Source organism: Macrobrachium nipponense, chromosome 6, assembly GCF_015104395.2.
Source record: "Macrobrachium nipponense isolate FS-2020 chromosome 6, ASM1510439v2, whole genome shotgun sequence".
Taxonomy (NCBI): domain Eukaryota; kingdom Metazoa; phylum Arthropoda; class Malacostraca; order Decapoda; family Palaemonidae; genus Macrobrachium; species Macrobrachium nipponense.
Genome location: NC_061108.1, coordinates 29,301,773 through 29,317,033, shown reverse-complemented (window position 1 = coordinate 29,317,033; position 15,261 = coordinate 29,301,773). Strand labels below are relative to the sequence as shown.

At 43.0% G+C, this 15,261-nt stretch overlaps 1 protein-coding gene across 1 annotated transcript in view; it reads right to left on the bottom strand.

Annotated features, from left to right (window-relative positions):
• LOC135216667 (uncharacterized) overlaps positions 1 to 15,261 on the bottom strand; it is a 130,027-nt gene that overhangs the window by 75,422 nt on the left and 39,344 nt on the right. Inside the window, exons 3-5 of the mRNA XM_064252055.1 lie at positions 11,842 to 12,605; positions 10,680 to 10,910; positions 338 to 514 (exon numbers count right to left, since the gene is read on the bottom strand). Coding sequence (XP_064108125.1) covers positions 338 to 514; positions 10,680 to 10,910; positions 11,842 to 12,605 — 1,172 coding nt within the window. The remainder of the gene's footprint in view (positions 1 to 337; positions 515 to 10,679; positions 10,911 to 11,841; positions 12,606 to 15,261) is intronic.

The following is a 15,261-nucleotide window of genomic DNA, read 5'->3' as shown; positions in this document are numbered from 1 at the left end:
GTTAATACAATGTAAATGAAAAAAATCCCATACCATTCTACATTCAACAAATGTTTAACCTAAAAAGCAAACTGTCAATGCCCTAACCTCTTCAAACTGCCAATGCTCTAACCTCTTATCTTTAAAATGCAAAAAGTAATAGCATGTTTTCCCATTTGTATTGTTAGGTAAAGGCAAATGGACTTTTACACAAAATACTACTGTAATTATATAATTTTTGTTTAATATAAAAATTATAAATCATCCTTGCCTAACTTACAATGAGCCTTGAACACACTTACACATTTCAAAGGTTCTGAAAAATGGATGACCACATTATTAACAATGAAAGATTTACCTTTGTGCCCTCTGCAACTACAACAGAGCATGGTACTGATGGTACAGTGGGTGCTGTTACAGCTGTTGTTTCAGAATGATGGTCTCTTTCAGTCATAGCACTCAATTCACAAGACTGACATTTGCTGGCTGATTCTTCATCTGTTGTTTCTTTCTTGTATGTCGGGTGTGCACAGTGCTGAAAAACAGAAGTAAGAAATATAACACTCAGTGTATAGAAAAACAAGCAAGAATTAAAAAACAAGTAGGGGAAACTATCATCAAACTTGCCTTATAGCATCACTCAAGAATCGACTACCACACCTATGGCCCAGAAAATATTACATGAACTTTAACCCCTTGCATTTTGCAATAGTTTCATAACTGCTAATTTCTATACCACACCTAAGGCCCAGGAAATTTATTTACACGAAGTTTGGCCCTCACAGTTGACAATAGTTTTATAACTGCCAATTTGATAAGCAGAATCCAACACTTCCTGTAAGACATATTATAACTTTCATTTTTATTTGAGGAATTGTCTAGATTATGATGTTCTTCCTTACTTCTAAATTTATACTCTAGGAAACTATCCCAATTTTTTTAAACCTATGAGTTTCTCATTGGACGAGCAGTTTTCGAGCTCAGCTACCAATCCAGTGGTCCGAGGTTCGATTCTCGGCTCAGCAAATGTGGAATCAGAGAAATTTATTTCTGTTGACAGAAATTAATTTCTCAATATAATGTGGTCTGGATCCCACAATAAGCTGTAGGCCCCGTTGCTAGGTGATAAATTGGTTCCTAGCCACATAAAAATATCTAATCCTTTGGGCTAACCCTAGGAGACCTGTTAATCAGCTCAGTGGTCTGGTAAAACTAAGATATACTTAACTTTTGTAAACCTATGAAAAATTCTGTGCAAGTATAACTAATTTTGAATAGCTATTTGTATTTTTCCTAGGTAATATATACAAATATGATATTGTTATAATACAATAAAGTTTCATACATACTTACCTGGCAGATATATACTTAGCTAAGACGCCGTCGTCCCGACAGAAATTCAAATTTCGTGCCACTCGCTACCGGTAGGTCAGGTGATCTACCTGCCTGCCCTGGGCGGCAGGACTAGGAACCATTCCCGTTTTCTATCATATTTTCTCTCTTCCACCTGTCTCCTGCGGGGAGGCTGGGTGGGCCATTAATCGTATATATCTGCCAGGTAAGTATGTATGAAACTTTATTGTATTATAACAATATCATTTTCATACAATGAACTTACCTGTCAGATATATACTTAGCTGATTGGCACCCTTTGGTGGAGGGTCAGAGACAGCTAATATGGAATAGACAGGTAAACAACATACGTTGTAGGTATAAGAAAGAAAAACCTTGGTTCCTACCTGATAGGTGGTAGACTTCGTGGCTGTAGCCCGGTAGTCTGCATCACCTCAAGACTTTAGCGAGATATTAGATCTATGGCTAGAGTTCTTGTGGGTCTGTCGATGGGTATATGAACCGCTTACTCGGCAGAGCCTGAAAGGACTTTGTCAATGGGTACTGGACCACTTCTATGACAACACACCTTGTGAAGGAGCATAACCAATCCCGACCACCTGATCCTAACCACCATGTTAGTATATAGAATTGTTCTGAGTTATCCCCGAACTCATTACAAACAACCCATAACTCGAAACGAAAACGCATTCATACAAAAATTCTCAAAAAAAAAATTTAATACTCCTCTAAAAGATATCACAAGAGTTCCTTACTGAACAACAGTGACTGCCGCCAGTGCAGCAACGAGCCCTCTTTGTCAGCAGAAATCTAGAACATACTAGTAGAAGGTATGTACAAAGTTAAGGATTGGTGTTTGCTCTCCCGTACCCAGTATCGTATCCGCCGATACAAAAGGCCCCAGAGAAAAACATTTCTCGTAGGTCACGCGAACGTCTTTAAGATAGTGAGATGCAAATACCGAATTGCACCTCCAATATGTCGTATCAATGATTTTCTTTAGCGACATATTCTTCTGAAAAGAGAGAGACGTCGCCACTGCTCTAACTTCATGGGCTTTTACTCTTAAAGCGGAAAAGAGTCGTCAGGACAGAACTTGTGAGCATCTGTAATGACGCTCCTAATGAAGAAAGCTAATGCGTTCTTAGACATGATTCTTGTGGGGTCCTTAATCGAACACCAAAGACTTTGTCTAGAGCCTCCCATTTGTTTCTTTCTTTGTAAGTAGAACTTCAAGGCTCTTACCAGGCAAAGAGACCTTTCTGTTTCTCTCCCTACTAGACTCGATAAGCCTTTGATCTCGAATCTCTTGGGCCAGGGATTCGATGGGTTTTCATTTTTCGCAAGAAAAAGAGTTCTAAACGAGCAGAAGGCCAAGTCTCTGTTAAAGCTGACTTCATCTTCCAGGGCATGAAGTTCCCCAACTCTTTTGGCTGTCGCCAAAGACAGGAGAAACAAGCATTTCCTTGTTATATCCCTGAACGAAGCTACATGGGGAGGCTCAAATCTGTCAGACGAAAGGGGAACTTGAGAACTACATCCAGGTTCCAGCTGGGAGAGTTAGTTCCTTAGATTTTGTCGTTTCAAACGATCTAATCAAGTCGTGCAGATCTTTATTCTCAGCAATCTCTAGGCCTCTGTTTCTGAAGACTGCGAAAGCATGCTCCTGTATCCTTTGATCGTCGATACAGATAAGTGAGAGACCTCTCTCAAGAACAAAGGAAATCAGCGATTTCGGTTATAGAGGTACTGGAGGAGGACAACTTCTTAGACTTACACCACCTTCTGAAATACCTCCCACTTCGACTGATAGACTCGTCTAGTGGAAGCTCTGCGGGCTCTAGCGATAGCGCTTGCAGCTTCGCGAGAAAAACCCCTCGCTCTGACAAGTCTTTCGATAGTCGAAAGGCAGTCAGCGCGAGAGCGGGAGGTTTTTGATGAAACCTCTCGAAGTGTGGCTGTCTGAGAAGATCCATCCTTTTTGGAAGGGATCTTGGGAAGTCTACTGTCCACTCCAGCACCTCTGCAAACCAATCTTGTGCTGGCCAAAACGGGGCTATCAGGGTCATCCTTGTCCCGTTGGACGCTACGAACTTTCTCAACACTTGTCCCAGGATTTTGAAAGGGGGGAAAGCGTACACGTCCACATGAGACCAGTCTAGCAGGAAGGCGTCGACCACGAGAGCTCTTGGGTCTTCCACCACTGAACAAAAGACTTCCAGCCTTTTGGAAAGGAATGTGGCGAACAGATCTACGTGAGGAGTGCCCCAAAGATCCCAAAGACCTCTGACACACCTCTGAATGAAGAGTCCATTCTGTGTGAAGGTCCTGGCTTCTCCTGCTCAGCCTGTCCACCCTGACGTTTCTCGTACCCTGAACAAATCTTGTCAGGAGGGAGATGTTCCTCTGTGAGGTCCAAATTAGCAGATCTCTTGCTATCTCGTATAGAGACACGGAGTGCGTTCCTCCTTGCTTCCGAATGTAGGACAGGGCTGTAGTGTTGTCCGCATTCACTTGGACCACACTGTTTGTCACAAAGGGTTCGAAGAACTTTAGCGCCAAGTGAACTGCTAGAAGTTCTTTGCAATTTATGTGCCAGGACACCTGTGCTGCCTTCCAGGTGCCTGACACTTCTCTCGGTCCTAGAGTTGCTCCCCAACCCTTCTCCGATGCGTCTGAATACAACACTCGGCTTGGGTTCGGAACTTCCAGAGAAATTCCCTTGTTCTCTTTTAGAGGGGACAACCACCATTGCAGGTGTGGTTTCATCTCCATTGGAAGGAGAAAACTGTCGGAGAGAAGTCCCGTCTTCCAGTTCCACGATCTCCTTAGGAAAAACTGAAGAGGACGAAGATGCAGTCTTCCTAGAGGAAAGAACTGTTCGAGCGAGGAAAGGGTGCCTAGAAGGCTTAACCATTCCCTCGCCGAAGTCCGTTCTTTCCCTAAGAAGAGAGAGACTTTTTCCAAGCCTCTCACGATTCTCTCTTGCGAAGGAAATACTCGAAAACCCCGAGAATCCATCTGAATCCCCAGATAAGACCAAGTTCTGTCTGGGAATCAGCTGTGACTTCTCGAGGTTCACGAGTAGTCCCAACGCCTTTATCAGGTCTAGGGTCAAAGAAAGGTCCTCCAAACACTGTCTCTCTGTTCTGGCCCTGATGAGCCAATCGTCCAGATATAGCGAGATGTTGACGCCTTTGAGTTAAAGAAACCTCGCCACATTCTTCATCAGGTTTGTGAAGACCTGAGGAGCTGTGGACAGGCCGAAACACAAGGCCCTGAACTGAAAGATCCTTCCCCCGTCATGAAACGGAGGTACTTCTTCGACGAAGGGTGAATCGGGACATGAAAATAGGCGTCCTGGAGATCCAGCGACACCATCCAATCTCCTTGACGCAAAGCCGCCAGGACTGAGGCCGAAGTCTCCATAGAGAACTTCTCCTTTAGAACGAACTTGTTCAGAGCGCTGACATCTAGTACTGGTCTCCAGCCCCCCCGAGGCTTTCGCAACCAGGAAAAGCCGATTGTAAAACCCCGGAGAGTTTTGCTCTAGAACTAATTCTATAGCTCTTTTGTCCCACATTTGATTCACCATCAGACGAAGAGTATCCCTCAGTACAGGGTCCCCTGTATCTGGCTGACAGTTCCCGCAGAATGGTCGTTAGGGGAGGACTGTCCTGGAAGGGGATAAGATATCCCTTCCTGATTATGGACATCGAAGAGGCGTCCGAGTTTATGAGTGACCAAGCGTCCTGCAAATTCGAGAAGCCTGGCACCCACTGGTGTTTGGAGGTTGTCTGTCTCACTCCCTTTCTTAAAGGGACGGGAAGAAGCTTTACCTCTCCTCTCAGGACCTCTTCTCTTAGAGGGAGCTCTGGAGAGAGGGCCTCCTCGAAAGGGCTGAACCGTAGAAGTCGGTCCTTTCTTGTCAACCGAAACAAGGGGTCTCTTCTTCCTTGCAGTTTGCAGGAGAAGATCCTGTCGCCTTCTCAGTCATTGATCGAGAAATGTCCTTCACTAACTGAGAAGGAAACAAGAAGTCAGACATGGGAGCGAAAAACCAGGGTGGCTGCTCTCTGTGAGGGAGAAACTGCCTTGGTTAGGAAAGAACTAAAAATACTCCTCTTCTTAAGGAGTACCGCTCCGAAAAGAGAGGAGATTTCTCCCGATCCGTCTTGTACTGCCTTGTCAATACAAGAAAGAATACTCAGAATGACTTCGGGTCTAGACCTTCTGAGTCATGAGCCTTCTTAGACATCACCCCAAGGGACCAGTCTAGGAATTAAACACTTCCAAAATATGGAAGAGGCCCTTGAGGAGATGATCCGTCTCCGAAATCGCCCAAGACACACGAGCTCCATTCAAAGCGTGTCTCCGTGATGAATCAACCAAGGTTGAAAAGTCCGCTTCGGCTGCCGCTGGGAGAGCAAAGGCCCATGTTCTCCCCAGTTCGGTACCAGAAACCTCTCTTGCCAGAAAGTATGGCTGGAGGCATACAGAAGGTGGTTCTGCCCAGATCCTTCTTTGACAACATCCATTTGTCTAAAGACTGTAGCGCTCTCTTCATAGAGATCGTAGGTCTCATCTTCAAGACCGACGAAGACTTTGGTACAACCGCACTCGAAAACAGTGATCGAGGCGAAGGAGGAGCTGCAGGAGTCAAAGAATCTCCGTATTCCTGCAAAAGAAGGTCTGTCAGAACAGGCTATAGTTAGAGACTCCTTCTCTACCGTTACCCTCTTCTTCCGAATCTCCTTCTACACCTTGTGGAGAATCGGCCTGAAAAACGAGAGGATCTTCATCCCGTTCTCTCTCTACTGGTGACAAGCTCCTACTTAGGAGAGGACTCATAGAGTGAACAGACTCTCTCTCAAGTCTAAAAGAAGTCTCGCGTCTGCTTGACTTCTCACGCCTGGAAAGCTCCTCGCGCTTGTCTGGCGCCTCGCGCTTGTCTGGCGCCTCGCGCTTGGCTGGCGCTTCTCGCTTGGCTGGAGCTTGTTGCCTGGCTGGCATCTCGCGCCTGGCTGACGCCTCGAGCTCTTGTCCTTGGCCGCCTCAACGCAAAGCTGACTCCTCGCGCCTGGTCTTGGCGTCTCCGCCTTGGCCTTTGAATCCTCCCGCGCCTAACTGGCGCCTGCGCCCTTGGCTGGCGCCTCGCGCCTGAAGGCGTATCCTTATCTAGAGCAACTACGCCTCGGGATAGCTTCCTGACGCTTGCACGACTCTTCGCGCCTGGAAGACGTCCCATGTCTGGAGGACGCTTCACGTCTGGCCGGTGAAAGAAGACGAGACTTCTTAATAGGAAGTCTAGCGTCCTTCTTGCGAGGGGGATCCCTCGAAAGAACTCCAACCACGAAGGAGTGCGATCCTCAAATACTGTTCGAGGAGGCGTCGAAACCAGCTTAGCCTTCTTGATAGAAGAAGGAGCTTCCTCCGAGAAGCGTTCCGGGCTCGAGTCGAACGCGCGCTCTTTCCAATGCCTTTTCAGTGGCCTAGAAAGATCCGAGTCCTTCCACCCTCGTTTAGGTGAAGGAGAACCGGACGACGAGAAACAATCTCGTAGGAACGCTTTGCTATTAGAGCGGTCCTGAGCAGACTGTAACGAACAGAACCCTGCTGAAGGGACGCCTGACCGTTGGGGATTCCCTTCCCCACAACCTCCGTACGACTTTTGACTTTCCTACTCCTCTGGGTATGTGAGTTTGGAAGAGGTCTAGGCCTGGGAAACACACTTCACTAAGTAATTCACAATCACTTGCCTTACCTTGCATGGCCGCCATCTTAGTCTTCATTTTACGAAGAGTAGCTTTCAGATTGGCGATTTCCGAAGCCGAATCCGAATGCAAAGCCTGTGAGGATTCAGATACATAGGGAGAATCATATTCATTAATAAAAGGAGAGTTAGACTCAGAAAAAGGCTCAATAGGCCCTTGTACTCACTTTTTGTGCAGCCCGTCTAATTCTATCCCTCTCTAACTTCTTCAAGTAAGAAGTTAGAGTCTTCCATTCATTAGCATTCAACTTTTCACACTCAATACAGGTGTTAGCCAAAGAACAGTCAAAACCCCTACATTTACGACATACAGTGTGAGGATCAACCGAAGCCTTCGGTATCCTCACCTTGCAGCCTACATTCACACACACTCTCACACTAACACTTGAATCAGACATTCTATCAGAAAAATCAAAAGCAAGTCCAAATCCAGTCCACAGTAGCGAATGCCAAAACAACGATCCAGTACGTCACCAAGAAATCCAATATAGATGATCAAAAAAGTCTTGAAAAGCAAATTCCAGTCAGGAGGTAGTAACAACAATGTTGATACCACCGGCGACAGAGAAAATATGATAGAAAACGGGAATGGTTCCTAGTCCTGCCGCCCAGGGCAGGCAGGTAGATCACCTGACCTACCGGTAGCGAGTGGCGCGAAATTTGAATTTCTGTCGGGGACGACGGAGTCTTAGCTAAGTATATATCTGACAGGTAAGTTCATTGTATGAAAAAGAGTTTTTTATACATATAGGAACATCTTATAGTAAAAGCTGGAAACCAGTTGAATACTTAGTAAAAAGTTAGTTAATCAGGTGATTAACAGGTGGAGATAGGGGGTGAGTGGGGGAGTATCCCTCATTTACCAACCATCACAGGATGGTTGTGGTTGGAATAAACATAAAATGCTCTGGTTTAAGTAACTAGGAAAAATGCAAATTGCTATTCAAAAGTGTTTTCTATGAGAATACAAACCATGCTTCTCAAGCCTCCTTGAATGAGGAGACTTACTCAGTCCCCTTCAACTGACTAGAGGTGAGGGCTATCATGGAAAGTCATCATCCCAGTTGCCTAGCAAGCAGGGGATGGCACGACTCCTGAAACCTTGGCTGGTTATAAGGGCCTGGCATGAGCACACCCAGAGAAAGACGGGGTTTACTAATAAGGAATATTTCAGATAACCAAGAAATCTCCCATAATAGCCTTCAAGTCTGAAGGCAATTTAGTTCTATCTACTACAATTAATGGGTCCTGGACTAAACTCTACCTTGTCCTTTTTCCCCATTGTTATAATTGTTATATGAGAGAGGACAAGGGTGACACTTCCTATCCAGCATAAGAAAATTAATACCCTAGGTGTAATCTCCTGTAATTTGTCCGACTCTGGGATGTGCTTTGAACCCAGATGCTGCTCCCAAAGGAATTAAAGAGACAGAGACTCCAGTCGTTCCACATTTACACCTTCAGACTTATACCACACCTAAATGCATCAAGATGAAAAACTGACCTTGTGCGACCTGGAGCTCAGGTGACTACCCAGCCTCGTCCGATCTGGAGCTCAAGTGACTACCCAACCTCATCCGATCTGGAGCTCAGGTGACTACACAACTTGTTGGGCAGCCACCACAGGTCCCAGGGAAAAAGTGTCTGGGACTTGTGGGTAATGTTCCTTTGGTACAATGTGGTAAAAGTACTCTGTCTATGCCAGACATCTGCTTCACTATGTATCTGGAAAACTGGAAAGTTCTTTGGAAAAGCAAGGGATGGACCCACACCCCTGACTTTTGGGAGCTTTCACAAAGGAAGGGAGGCAACCTCCTCCAAAGAAGTGTGAGCTCGTCTGATTACTTCAAGAGAACAAAAAGGAAAGGTGTTCCTACACACCACCTTCAAGCGCTTACCTGTACTAATGGAAAGGTGCTTACACTTTGCTGTCTGGGGGTGGGTTCTTTTCAAATAGTACCTAACTGCACTTACCAAGCTGAGCAGCTTCTCATCCAGATCTCCATCTACAAAGTCTCTGGAGGAGGAGATCAGGAAAAACTCAAAACGGTTGCCTGGAACAGACGGATCCTGAGTTTTGGCTACAAACACAGGAGCAAAATAGAACAAGAGAGATTCCAACCTTCCAATTGTGCAAACAAGATACAATCGGCCATGTAACTCATCCACCCTCCTTTCCATAAGCACACAACTAAATGGCATGAGACACCAACCACTTGTGTATCTGCCCTGATTTGATGATGTATGCCACAATAATTGTGTTGTCACTCATCAACACTACCAGGTGACCTACCAACTGTTCATGAAACACTGACAATACCAGCCATGCTGCCTGACTTCTAGGATGTTCATGTGCAGGCGAGGTGCTCATTCCTCCTCTATCTCCAAATTCAGGGGACAAAAGAAAGACAAGTTGGTCATTCATGCCAAGACAGGAACTGCTGTTACCTCACTGAGTTTGTTCACACAAGAGTCTGTGGGGTATGCTCTCTCTCTGTGCTGCCAAATCTAAAAGCATGCCCAGGTACTTTGCCTACTTCTTGGGCATGAGATGAACTTCTCCCAGTTTATCACAATCTCCAACTTGTGACAAAGCTGTAGGGGACAATCTCTATCCCCTAAGAATTGCATCTCCAAGGAGGCCACAACCAACCAATCATTGTATCGCACAAGAGAATGCCTTTCGATTGAGCCCAAGCCGACAAAGTAAATAGCCAGGTAAAGACCTGAAGAGCTGTTGCCAGTCCAAAGCATAAAACCTTCAACTGGTGAACAATCCCCTGGTAGACAACACAGAGGTACTTCCAAGAACTCTGAAAATGGGTATTTTAAAGTACACAACCTTCAGAGCTATCAAAAGCATGAAGTACAGTGCCCCACAGGTTTTACACGTTACACATTTCCACGGTCCACTTTGTCACAGATTTTTTTGGAACACTATCAATGAACACCATATTATCATCATTATTCTCAACAATGATTTGCCTATCCTACCAGTATACTGGGAACCCAGCTATTATGTCTGATGTCATAGTTTACATCACAACTAGCTTCTCTCTGGATGCTTACTAAATTTAGCTAAGTTTCCCTTTAAATTTCTTTTATTTACTCTGATAAGTGCCTTAATTATCAACACTAGACATCACTGCATATTTTTGCTGATTAGGACGTGGCTTCAAATAGCTATTTCCCAAATACGATCCATATCTGATGCATTACTAAGATTTTATTAAGAAAATCAATTAGACAAGGCATGAAATGCACAGTAGTTTGCATTTGTGAATTACAACAGGATTGTTTGCATAACTATGTAAACACATGGAGTGTGTAAAATGCACTTTGTATAAATGCACTTCCCACACCTATTACAAGCTAACACATGGAGATTATACAGCAATGTTATCTATACAAAATATCAAAAAAATTACCCTAAACTTCTGTTAGATATTAAAACATGTTGATGGTATGGGCATGGCACACATACATTTATGAATGTTCTGGATATTTCTCAAAGTATGTACTTTTAGTAACAGAATGTATAAATACAAAATCATTTCGGTAAAATTTTGCTTACTTGTACATGATGACCAGATACTGCCTTTGGCTGTTGAAGACATTCTTGTGAATTGATAGAAACAGATGAAGAACTTGTTTCAACACTATGCTGTGTTGAGGTATGAGAATAAGTAGTCGTGGATGTTTGTGCTGAGGCAGGAACATTAACACTTGTAATTTTCATATCAGATGACTGATGTACATGCTCAAGTTGCCTTGTACTATTTTGATTTACTTGATTTTCACATAACTGCAATGGAAATATGCAAAAAAGAACAGTTAGACCATGTAAATTTTGTACAAACCAATAAGCAAAACATCACACTGCATATTTACTGCCCAGGGAAATGTGGCTAAAATATTCAAATTTATCAAGAGTATATTTTCCAGCTGTTACAGGAAGTTTGTTGTAAGTGTAACTAATATAATAAGACCCTTAATCCCTCTGTCAGGTTTATTAGAAATAATTGTCAGGAGACTTGATATGAAGTCAACTTGGCAATTCCAAGTTGGGGTTACTGCAGCAGCATCTGGGCATTTCTTCCTCCACTACTTTTGTTAAGCTAATTAACAAAAATCAAAAGTAAAAAGTATGGTACTATATCAAATACATGCACTTTGTAAATATTTTTCATCTTAAAACATCAAACTGTCAATAGTACGTATCAAGAGAACTAGTACACTTATCTCACATCACTTATGTCCATGGCACCTAATGATAATGCTCAAACAAGAAAATTACGTACTTGTAAAATCCACTCAACACTTAAAACTTTTGACATAGATTATAACAGAGTCCAACAACAACAAAAGTTAGAATACAAGCATATAGATAAAGATCACAGCAGCTGCTCCCATCTAAGCAATGACCAACTGAAAAAATGAAGTAGTGGTTTGCAGATGAAATGGGATTTTCCCTAACAGGGAGTGTTGTACATACCTTACATCATTAAGTTCACTTGTTATACCAAACAAAACCATTCATAGTCTACTTCCTATATACAGTTACGTATTATGGAATTTAATAAAAGTGCAAGGTTGTACAATACATAACCCCATACTTGTAGCAATAAATGAAGTTAGATGAATACAAAATTGGCAAAATCATTTAAACTAATACTTTTTACAAAAGATAATATTTCATGCTAAATAAAAACATATAAGGAACAATAACTGCATACCTGAGTGTTTGAGCGACTGGTATTTGTCCGTTGTTCAGGGCGTCCTTCTAAGCGGTTTTCAGAAACCTGCTGGTAATTGAGAGGTGTGAGGTATGGAAATAAGGGTGGAATTTGACTACCATAATCATAATGAGAGCGTGATACTGATGAATCTCCTGTGGCGACTCCCATATTCATGTTGACGGGAATAGCATGACCAGAACAGCGAGGAGAGACCTTGACTTGAGAAGTATCTACCTGGTTGTCCTGAGAATGGAAGTTTTCTCCACTTACTGAAGAACCTCCCATTGTTCCAACACTCATTCCTGGAACACACTTATTCCAGGTAACATCTAATCGACAATCAGCATATGAATATGTATACGGGTGTGCTATATGGTTAGGTGGTGCAGCAGATCGTCCAGATGTTCCTGATCCACAACCTCCCATTCCATCCCAGTTTCGCCCTGACCCATCTTCACCATATGTACTCATGCGAGAATAGTCATCAAAGTTTCTCTGATCAGGAGGTCTTGTAACCTCTCCTCCACAAGGTGGGTATGGAGAAGAATTGTAACCCCCATCTGGCTGCAGACGACGCTGGCACATTTCCATGGCATAGTGACGAGGGTCAGGAAGATCACATGCTTTACCACCATGCCCTAACCCTACACCTTGTCTTCCAGGTTGGCTAGTATCTTTGTATGCATTATCAGCTGTTCCAGGTATGATGTCAGTTAGGGTTCCACGCATACTCTCCGTAAGGGTTGTAAAATACGATGAACCTAGTAAAAACAAGTGCAAGCATTAAAAAAGTTTTATAAACATGATTTAAAAGTATATTAATATTAACCAAATGAATACTATTACTTTCCTGCATAATAAAATACACATCATGGCTGTTGACTGACTACCTAAATCAAAGTAAAGAAAATCCTCATTTATCCATCCTCTACTAATATAGAATCCCAGATGATCATCATGAACATCTGAACCTGCAACTGGAATTTCAATAGGATACATTAGAAATATTTTTTTTTTAAATAAAAGAGGTAAAATTTACTACTAATGGCTCAAAACTATAAATGACATGAAACTATAATACATAATAGAATACTCAAATCTCAAATAATGAGTATCATAATTTTATCGAGATTGAATGAAAAGTATTGTACAAAAAAGACAGACTTTCTAAGACAATTTGTATTTTTCATAGCTACAAACCTGATGTCTTAACAATAGGATAATTTTCTAGCACCTAGCTGAATCAGTTAAACAATTAGAGATGAAAAAGCAAGGAATCTGTGAAAACTGACAACGCATGTGTATATCGGGTGAAAACTGGTCAATGACCGCGCACCCACGCTATTGCGTTTAGTGTTTCCCAACCCAGAATGTCATAAGAAGACAAAGGGGCGGCTAGAGGTGGGCAGTAAAACGTTAAGACCTCAGGTTTGCAACAGTTCAACTGGCAGACGCCATACTTTGTACTAACACAAATTGTAGAAATGACCACCACAGGAGGGATCTGAATGAATTCTATTTGAACATAACCTCCGCTGTGCTTACTTCGGACAGGGCTGCCTATAGATTTCATAAAGGTAATTCTCGTAATATACCTGGAAGGAATGACTTGGTTAAAGATCTGTATACATACTCACGAGAAATGTTTTTACTGTGGAGGCAAAATGGTAGCCCAAGGGAAGGACACTGCATTACTAATGAGACAGGCGAGAGGGCAGTTCAAACTTACTCTTAAGCACTGCAGATTAAATGAAAATCAACTAAGAGCCGATGCAATATCTAGAAACTTAGAATCTGGTGATTATCCTCGTTTTTGGAGAGATATCCAGTCCTTAAATCCCAAAACTAAAAAGCTATCACAGAGAGTAGGGGAAGCAGTCGGAGACGAGGCTATCGCAAGCATGTGGGGTGATCACTTCAACAATATCATGAATTGCATAAATGATCAAGATTCTCAAAGGGATATAGATAACCTCCTTACTGAGAACATTCAACAATATCATGAAATGCATAAATGATCAAGATTCCCAAAGGGATATAGATAACCTCCTTACTGACAACATTCAATTTCATTTCGCAGACCTTATTATGCCAGGTAACATCAGCGATTCCATAAACAGCCTACCTAATCATAAATCACCCAGTTGTGATGGTCTTCCTGCAGAGGCTTTCAAATTCTGGCATCCAATAATTCACATTTTGCCAGCTGCACTATTCAATGCGTGCATAAATCACCAGTTTCTTCCAGACTCCCTACTCTTAGTTCACTTGATACCACTAATCAAAAACAAGCTAAAGGATGCAGCTGACCCTGGCAACTACTGGCCGATTGCAATCACAACGATCGCATCGAAGATACTTGAGTCGGTTCTTCTACTGAGACCTCTCCCCTTTCTACACACCTCTGACAACCAGTCAGGGTTTAAAGCAAACTACTCAACCGACACCTGCATCTACATACTGAAAGAATTGCTGAACTACTACCTATCATCAGCTTCTCCTGTTTTCCTTTGTTTTGTGGATGTGAGAAAAGCATTTGACAGAGTTAACTACCTGAAGCTCTTCCTGAAGATGCATAAAAGAGGCACAGCCCTATATCTAATTGGCATTTTACATTGCTGGTTCTCCACACAGCAATTCTGTGTCAAATAGGGTAACGTATTATTGTACACCTTCGGCTCCCTAATCGGGCTTCGGCAAGGGGGCATTCTCTCTCCATACTTGTTTAATATGTACGCAGATGCCTTGAATGTCAAATTGAACTCACTCCCAATCGGATGCACTGTCAATGAAACAACTATAAACAACCTCTGTTACATCGATGATATGGTTCCAATTTCCCCATCAGTGCAAGGTCTCCAACGACTCATCGACAGTTGCCGCCAATTTGCAGAGGATTTTGACATAATTTACAACGAAACCAAGACTCAGTGCATGTCGCTGCTCCCGAGATCGCTTAAGCATATTGCAGAACCACAAATTTTCCTCAGAAACCATCGGCTGGAATTTGTTCACGAATTTCCGTATTAGGGTCACATTATCACTGACGACCTAAAAGATAAGGCAGACATTGAACAGAGGCATTGTAAACTATGTGCAACTGGCAACATGATTGCAAGGAGGTTTGCCTTCTGTCACTGAGACATGAAACTGATGCTCTTCCGCTCGTACTGCTACAGTATCTATGGGTGGTCCACAGCACTGTTGTGTACAATGACATTTTGAAACGCCTCACAAACACTCCCCGCTACCACTCCGCCACACAGATGTTCATAGAAAACCACCTGGACAATTTAAAAATCATTGTAAGGCGAACAATGTCCAGTCCTGGTAACCCGACGAGGAGAAACAGCAGCAACTCGGCTCCATACAAAGCATCCTAAGGAGTGAGGCAAGAAGATCTAAACTGTGGGAAAG